The sequence below is a fragment of the Mustela putorius genome, unplaced genomic scaffold, assembly GCF_011764305.1.
Source record: "Mustela putorius furo isolate JIRA1106 unplaced genomic scaffold, ASM1176430v1.1 tig00000721_pilon_pilon_pilon, whole genome shotgun sequence".
Classification (NCBI taxonomy): Eukaryota; Metazoa; Chordata; class Mammalia; order Carnivora; family Mustelidae; genus Mustela; species Mustela putorius.
In genome coordinates, this window is record NW_025421456.1 from 3,824,420 (window position 1) to 3,832,519 (window position 8,100).

Sequence of the window (8,100 nt, forward strand, 5' to 3'; positions counted from 1 at the left end):
ATATTAGCATCTTATCATCAGTGCAGAGGACCAGAGGGATGTCCTGTGGGATGGTGATGATCAAGTTCTCAGCAGACCAAATTCTGTCATGGGACCAGGATTTGGCATAGCCTTGAAAGAAGTTGGTAAAAGTATAATGCTAAAACTTCCAGGTGAAAGAAAACTTTACGTAGGCATAAAGATAGGGTAGGAGGCATTTTCAGGATTAGTAGGCATTTTCCAGATACCAGGGGTTGTGTTCATTTGTCCCAAGAATGAGATCTCACTTGAAGCAGACCTGCTATGGAGTCACCAACTGAGAAAGCTTGTCAGTCTACTTAGCAGTCAGTCTACTATTATGCTAAAATACTTGTTATTTTATTTTTTCGCATAGGTCATTTCACAAATGATTTAAAAGAGGTTACCATGGAAATAACTGTCTCTCAAACTTCATTTCTGTAATGGTGTTAATCTATTAATCTATTACCCCAAGTGATAATAGTATTCATTTTGGTTTACAGTTTGGACAATAAGGGAGAAGCTTCAGAGCTTGCACGTATGCCTTCCTTTTCCATGATAGCTCCCAGCTACATGGGTCAGAATTCCAGGTTAGAGGATTCTTCTGATTGCTTGGAATACTTATTACAACTATGTGGGTACAACAGCAAATGCACAATCTATTTTGATCTTAAAAGCCCTGTGATCAACTAGCTACGCTTAAAGATTCTTACTGTTTAAACAATTCTGATTATTGATTTGATTCTGATGCCTATTTTGGGAATCATATCTACCTCACCTCTGGTACTTGCTACTTGGTCTTCATTAACCTTGTTTAAATAAGAAAGCCATTTAAAAAATTATTTATTTATTTGACAGAGATCACAAGCAGGTAAAGAAGCAGGCAGAGAGAGAGAGAGGGAAGCAGGCTCCCCACTGAGCAGAGAGCCCGATGCGGGGATCAATCCCAGGACCCTGGGATCATGAACTGAGCCGAAGGCAGAGGCTTTAACCCAATGAGCCATGCAGGCGCCCCAAGAAAGACATTTTCAATAGGGTTTTCTTTCACCTTACTTATGATGTGTAAAGGACAATCACCATGACACTTTGAAAAATGCTATCACTTGTCCCTTCAAAAGCATTACTTAACAAGGTTCAATGAGTGGTCTCTGGGCCCTTTTGGTAGATATAGTTAGAGCATGGGCAAGCAGATTGAGCATGAAATTTGACTCAACCTACCTATTTTCTGAAGTCTTTGGGTTCTTTCCTGCACATTAAGAAATTCTGGCACCTCAACCTCATTTCATGTAAGAAACCTCTGAGTCCAGGTTTTAGAAAAGCCAGTGAACAAACAGGACTGTTAGCTGCTTAAGGCAAAAATCACCGATCAGTGCAGCCATGTTGATTAATTCAACCTGATCTGGAATTCGTTACCTCCTTCTCTAGTCTGGAAACCTTAGAATCCGTTCCCATGCCTATTATGCAGGTTCTTGATGATCTGAGTTAAAAAAATTTTGCAGTTGTGTTTATCTTTCCCTCTTTAGTTTAACTTCATAAACTAGCAAGTGCTAAGTATGACTGTAATATAAGTAATATAAGTCTGGAAACAATGAATGGTGATAAAGGAGGAAGAAAAGGAGAATTAGCATCCACTGCAAGTTATTTACTTGAAGTAAGATTATTGTAGACTCTTAAAAAAGATAGTTATAATCTCAACATATGGTCGAGGAGGGGCTAATTATTCTGGGGTAGCCCAGTGGTACTTGGCAGTTCAGATATACCCTGTTCTTAAATCCTCTCAAATATCCCCATTCTAGTTATGGCTAGAGGTGGCAAAGCACCAAGCCATCCAAACTTTCACATGAGCCATAATATGAATGTAGATTCACCTATGTCATTACTTAGAAACTTGCAGAATCGGACTCTACATGTCATTGTTGGCTATTTCAGACAAAAACATGTACTGACAAGAGATAAAAAGTCTTCATGGCAATGACATTAGTTCCTTGGTCTCCCACCATGTCTTCAACCAAGAACTTAAAATCTGGATGTTATCCCTTTCTTTAAGGATTCTAGTATGATTGAAACTAGGCAGTCCACCACACAGACTTTATGTTTCTAGTGTCCCTCTAGTGTTGTAGAATAGCAGACACCTGGCCATCCAAGAGCTCGCCTTCAATCACCATTCCAGTGCTTCTGGTGATTGATTTATCCGATAGCATTCACTCCAACCAGTTGAAGCAGATACTATGTAGTTTAAAGAATCTTTAGGAAAGCCAGAGAACCAGGCTTGAGTGATTGCTACACGGTGAGATACAGAGCAGCTTTGAGAACTACGTAAGTCCAACATAAAAATGTTTTGAAGAAAATACTCCTGGTAACACCTTGTTATTGGGAACCTATAGCCATAGGAACTGGATTCTAGAAATTTTATCCCAGCTGACCTGGAAGAAGTAGATGTGTCTGCTTTCCAGGAGATCTAATCTTCCTCTATACGTCCACTGCTCATGTGGTTTGCTTCCATCTTTGAGTTTTGAGTAATGATATCTGCTTGGCAGAAGCTAGATCTTATTAGGAGCCCTAAGCTGCAAGGGAGTCTGGGAGGTGTGTAGTTCTGCTTTTAGCTTCCGTCGTACAGCAAGTCAAGCTACAGGGAGGTTGTATAAATGCTGACATACTCAACTTAGTTATCGTTTACACTTGTTAAAGGAGCTGTCAAACCCCTGACCCTTTCCTCCATTTGATTAAACTTAGCAGTTAGCACAGACAGGTCAGGTAGGAGTCAAGGAGGCCGAATCAGCAGTGGGTCATTTCTTCTTAAAAATAAGAAATTTTACAGGAAGAGTGGAGCTATCCACAATGTACTGGAATTATAATACAAAAATAGAAAGCAGATGTGTTAAACGTTACAGCAAGGAAGGAAAAGAAGTCAATATTTACAAAACAAAAAACTAATGGCATTTTCCCCCCCTCAATCCTCTAAGGTATGACAATGGTAGAGCCAAGAATAACAAAGAACAGGAACTAGAAAAAATGAATTGCAGTTTCTTTTAATTTTCATTCATATCTAAATCCTCTGTTCTTAGATTTTTAAATAAAAAACAGCAACAGGAACTTAGCTTTAGGCGAAGACTGGAAACAATTCAGGTGGTTATACTTTTCTGAGAACAAGATTTAAGTTTTTCAGGTTCAAATGAGCACAATTCAAAGTAATGTAATGATAACTATGAATGAGTGGTAAGTGTGGGGGTGTATGTGATAACATCCTAAATAGCTAAGATAGTGATTAATTTGGGAACACGTAAATATCTGCTACATTTAAAAAGTTCGAATCATAAAAGTCAGGATATAAAAATTAAAAGTCTAATTTCTTACTGTAAGGAAGAATTCTTCCTACTGCATCCCTGACAAATGATTCATCTTTTGTCATATGGATTCATCCATGTGAACATTTCTGGGAACAAAAAACAAATATCTGCATTGGTTATCAAATGAGAAATGTGCTTAGTTTGGTATAACTTTAAAGTTTGACTGTTATCTAGTGATTATCATTTTGTAAGTTCTTGCAACTTATGTTATCTGTTCTTTGATTGACATAGTTACAAATTTATTAAGGTTCTCAATAGGTGTGAAAAGATTTTTTAAAGCTAATTTCAATGTGTCATACAGCTTCTAATAATCAAAATTAAACACGTTAAGAGGTTTAGCAGCCCTTGGATAGTTTCCAACCTTCCTATCTAAACCCTCCACTTAGTACTCTAACTGAACTAAATAAGGGGCATTGCCAACAGAAATGGTTTCAAACCCCCAAAGGAAATAAAGATCCATTCACGTCTTTTATTTTAAAGCATTATTTATTGAAGAAGAAACGGCAGGGGAACTGGAATGGTTGTTGATTTATAAAGTTCTTTATAAAGTTGATTTATAATGATTTACCAGTTACTGAAAAAATTATGAACTGCACTGATAGCAAAACCCGACATAAATTCGCTTGCATAATATCTGTGAAATTTACCTCTTCCCACTGTGGCAACCCAATTGGTCAAGATGTTTTTGGATCGCAAATAACAGAAAATCATTAAACTGGTTTATTCAAAAGGAGGAATTTATTGGCTCATGTAATTGAAGAGGTATTGATTCAGACATGGCTGAATCCAGGTGCTCAGAGGATACAGTTAATCATCTCTCACTCTGATTCTATCTCCTGCTTTTGGCGGACTCTTCCTCATCGATGGCAATGATAGTCAAGTGCAGCTCCACGTCTATGTGCCACCATTTAATCAGCGACACCAGAAATTTTTAATGCCTCTTTTTAAATAATTACAGCAAAGTTCCTCTGGCTAACTATCCTGAGCTCAACTTGGTTCACACACCTGTTCCTGGAACCCTTAACTGTGGCCTGAGACGTCAAATGGGCTGATTTGCTGGTATGGGTGTCCTGCTGGGAAGAGGAAGCAAGAAGTATAACTGCACAACACAAAGCTCCTGGCTGACAGGACAGTGCAGATCCAGCTATTTGCCTAGACAAGGCTTCATCTGCCTGGAGGAAGGGGTATATTTTTCTAATTTGCACAGAGCCATCCTATGGACTAGCTGTGGCTTACGGGCCATGGATGTGCACCACTTGTGGTATGAGTGGGGGAGGGTAGTTCTGTGGATGAAAATCAGGTGCTGTTCCTACACTAAGGAAAAATGGATCCCGGGAAAGCAAAACTGTCAGAGGCACACTACAGAAGAAATGCCATTACACCAAAATCAATATCAATAGCGTAATTCTGAATGTCAACTGAACTCAATTTAAATGTATTCCACTCAGGTCAAGCCAATCCAACAATATTGATCCCTTATTAAATAGGTCAAAAGGTATGTTTGTTTGGTGTGTGTTTGGGTGTGTGTGGGGGGGTAGGTGTGTAAGGGAGCACTACCAAAACAAAAACAAAAAAAGAAATGAAAAAGGACAGAAGAGACTTGTTCTTCAAAAGTCAGAAAGTATTTTAACTTTAAACTGTCAACTACGAAATTTCTTTTTTCTTTTTAAATGAAATTCTACTTTGCTTTACCAAGTAATTTAAAAATCAAAAATGGCAGAACATAAATCTTCCTTTAGTGGCTTTTTAGCAAAATAACGTGTATATTTAAGTGAATTACACCTCTATTACATGCTCAAAGATAATTATACTCTGGTAAACTTGCAAAATTAAGGGATTTAAAAATAAAGATTTCCTTTATTATATGTGTCACACGTATATCAATCCTCATTTCCTTAGAGTCTGATACAGCAATCAAATATATATGTTGTAGAAAGTCAGCTTATGTCTTCAGGTGATCTTTAAATACCGTTTAGCTTTTTAAGAAAACTATTGCTAGTAGCTCATAGCTTGCTAAAAAAAAAAAAAAAAATTGAATTGGCCTGTATTTATGTTAAAACTTAGCCCCCCAACACACACACTTTTTAAGTTCTGTAGAAGTTTTAACAGTGCTTGCATTAACTTTAAACCTTAGGGAAAGCGCAGAATAAACAACCGGCTGATAATGTTATCTAGTCAAAGTAAAACAAAGGATAGGGGAGTGGGGCGAGAGGGTGGGCGGTATCCACAGGCCGAACGGGATTTGTTTTTCCTTCAGCATTTACAGAGCATCCGCGAGAACCTCCTTCGAAGCCAGAAGTGTTCAGCACCTGAAAAGCATTTAAATGTAGTTTTTTCTCGATAAAAAAAAAAAAAAAAGAGAGAGAGAGAGCGCAAGATTTAAGTGAGTGAATACTTCAGGTTAAATGAGTAAATACTTAGGGGGAAAAAAAAAAGGCTAACCGCCTCTGTGGAACGTTGGAACTTCTTCCTGTTTGGGGTTTTGTTGCTGTTTTTGTTTTTTTGTTTTTAACTCAGCCGCGGAGCGCATTTTCCTGTTCCTCGCGCAGAAAGGAGGGCCCCCGCGTGCAGGGCCGCGTCCGCCTTCCGGCGCTGGCGGGGAGCGGCGGTGAGGACGAGGAGCGGCGGTGAGGACGAGGAGGCGACGACGGCTGACCGCGACCGCGAGGCCGGCCCGAGCCCGCGAGGCCTGCGTGGCCGGGCGGCCGGGCGGCCGGGCGGCCGGACGGGCTCGCGGCTGCAGGCGGCCCCGCGGCAGCGGGGCGAGGCGCGGCGGGGACCGCCGGCGCGCGTCAATGGGCCCATTCAGGCCGGCGCGGCGCGGGGGTTGAGAAGTTAAGGGGCGGGAGGTGGCGCGCCGGGGCCGCGGCCGCGCTATTTGCATTTCAATGGGACCCGCTTGTTGACTCAGTGCTCGGCGCTTCCGCAGCTCCCACCAGAGTCTGCCTTTGTTGGTTTTAGCTCCGGTCAAGTCCACTTCTTGCAACGGGGGAGCCGCGCGCATTTAGTTTGTGTAGTCAGGCGGAACACTCGACAGGAAGGAAGGAGGAAGGGGTGCTCTGCGCGGCCATTGTCTGGGCAACTGGGCTTAAGCAGCCGAGTGACTATTTAATCTATAAGGTGCACTTGAATCCCTCGCAAATCCGCTCAGTGTGGAGCAGGGGGCACCCAGACTGGGACAGATGGTGCAGAACCCCTTTGTTAAAAATATGGAAATGCGCTTTTTCATTTACTTAAGGTACTCCGCTCTTTTAAATGTTGCTATTCCCCCTAGTTGCATTGTCAGTGCGAGACCCGGAGATGCTAATGGGTCTGGTCAGCTCTGCCTAAGCGCCTCCTTTTTTTTTTTTTTTTTTTTTTTTTTTTTTTTTTTTTTTGTAATGTAAGTATTGGAAGTAAGCCTGCTATGTTTGGTCAGCCACCCTTCCCGTGGGGACCCCTTGTACCCTTTTGGGGTCTTCTGAACGTAGGCAGAAAGCGGCTGAAGGAATTCAGAGCCCCTCCCCTCTTTCCTTTTTCACGTTAAACGTCAAATTCAGAGGGGTCAGGATGCTTTCCATTCAACGTGATTTCCCCTCTGGAGGAAGGGGAGAATTTACTGCCTTCAGGGTCTCCTGATGCTTTGTAGTGACCTCTTGGGCCACGGAGTGCGGTGAAGGACGGCCCCCTTGGGTTCCCATAGCTGGAAGGACACCGCCGCTGCTCTGCGAGGCCGCACACGTGTTTCTGCTTCCACAGCTGTGATTTAGAGTATGTGCAACATCAGGCTGTGGAAATGTACACATAAACTTTGCAGCATTTTGGAAAAGTGAAAGACTGCCCATAGAGCCTTTGAGTATGTTGACATTTCACAAAATGGATTTTTCTGATTATCCTGACACTATCAAGGAGTCCATCCATATTCAGTGGAGCTGGGGCTGCATTTAGGAACTTCTGAACACACCCCAAGTCAGTCTGCAATGAGGTCAATCAACCGTCCACACACATGACCCATTTTTATTGTCCCAGCTTTGGTTTAAAACGTGGCTGTCAAGGTCCCACTGGACTGTTCTAGCCATAGTAATACAAAGCTGTAAAAGGAAAAATGTGAATGGACAAGTGTGTGGTAAAAATCAGGTAATTTCCCATTTTTAGCACAGATTACACAGGAAGCAGATTATTGTCTTGTGGTTTCGAAGGTAGGATAAATGTGACACACTGGAAAATGGATTGTTGAAGTATTTTAGTCTTGAGGTGTTTAAATCTTGGGCATGTTAGTACATTTATGTGAAGAGACAGATGTCTGTTTGGTCTCTAATTCTAATGCAAACATTTGACTGTGTGAAATGCTCACAGTCCATTTTTATTTTTCTTCAAAGGCACTCTTACCTGCCATGCGGCTGCAGACTCCTGTTCTCGTTGCTCTCCCTGAACATCTACAACATATATACAACATCTGGATCTGTGAATTAATTACTATCTAGGCTTTCTAAGTGGCCAAGTGCAAGAGCTTCTGTTTCTTTCTTTCTTTTTTTTTTTTTTAAGATTTTATTTATTTATTTGACAGAAAGATCACAAGTAGGCAGAGAGGCAGGCAGAGAGAGGGAAGGAAGCAGGCTCCCTACAGAGCAGAGAGCCCGACCTGGGGCTCGATCCGAGGACCCTGGGACCATGACCTGAGCTGAAGGCAGAGGCTTTAACCCACTGAGACACCCAGGCGCCCCAGAGCTTCTGTTTCTTATCAAGTATGTTCTTCCATCGTAGGCGGGAGTCCATG

At 41.7% G+C, this 8,100-nt stretch overlaps 1 protein-coding gene across 1 annotated transcript; it reads right to left on the reverse strand.

Moving 5' to 3' along the window:
* Window positions 1–5,173: 5,173 nt before the first annotated feature.
* LOC106005377 (serine/arginine repetitive matrix protein 1-like) lies at window positions 5,174–6,348 on the reverse strand. The gene is made up of 2 exons (XM_045083619.1): window positions 5,787–6,348; window positions 5,174–5,653 (listed from the first exon to the last, which is right to left on the reverse strand). Exons 1-2 carry the CDS (start codon window positions 6,346–6,348, stop codon window positions 5,598–5,600), a joined length of 618 nt encoding a protein of 205 aa, XP_044939554.1. The 3' UTR covers window positions 5,174–5,597.
* Window positions 6,349–8,100: the final 1,752 nt, after the last annotated feature.

Bases quoted from the DNA above. Each gene is read 5' to 3' on its own strand.
- LOC106005377 (XM_045083619.1), bottom strand. From the start codon at position 6,348: ATGCGCGCGGCTCCCCCGTTGCAAGAAGTGGACTTGACCGGAGCTAAA. The intron at 5,654-5,786 runs GTTAGCCTTTTT...AATGCTTTTCAG, and splicing joins TCCAACGTTCCACAGAGGCG to GTGCTGAACACTTCTGGCTT.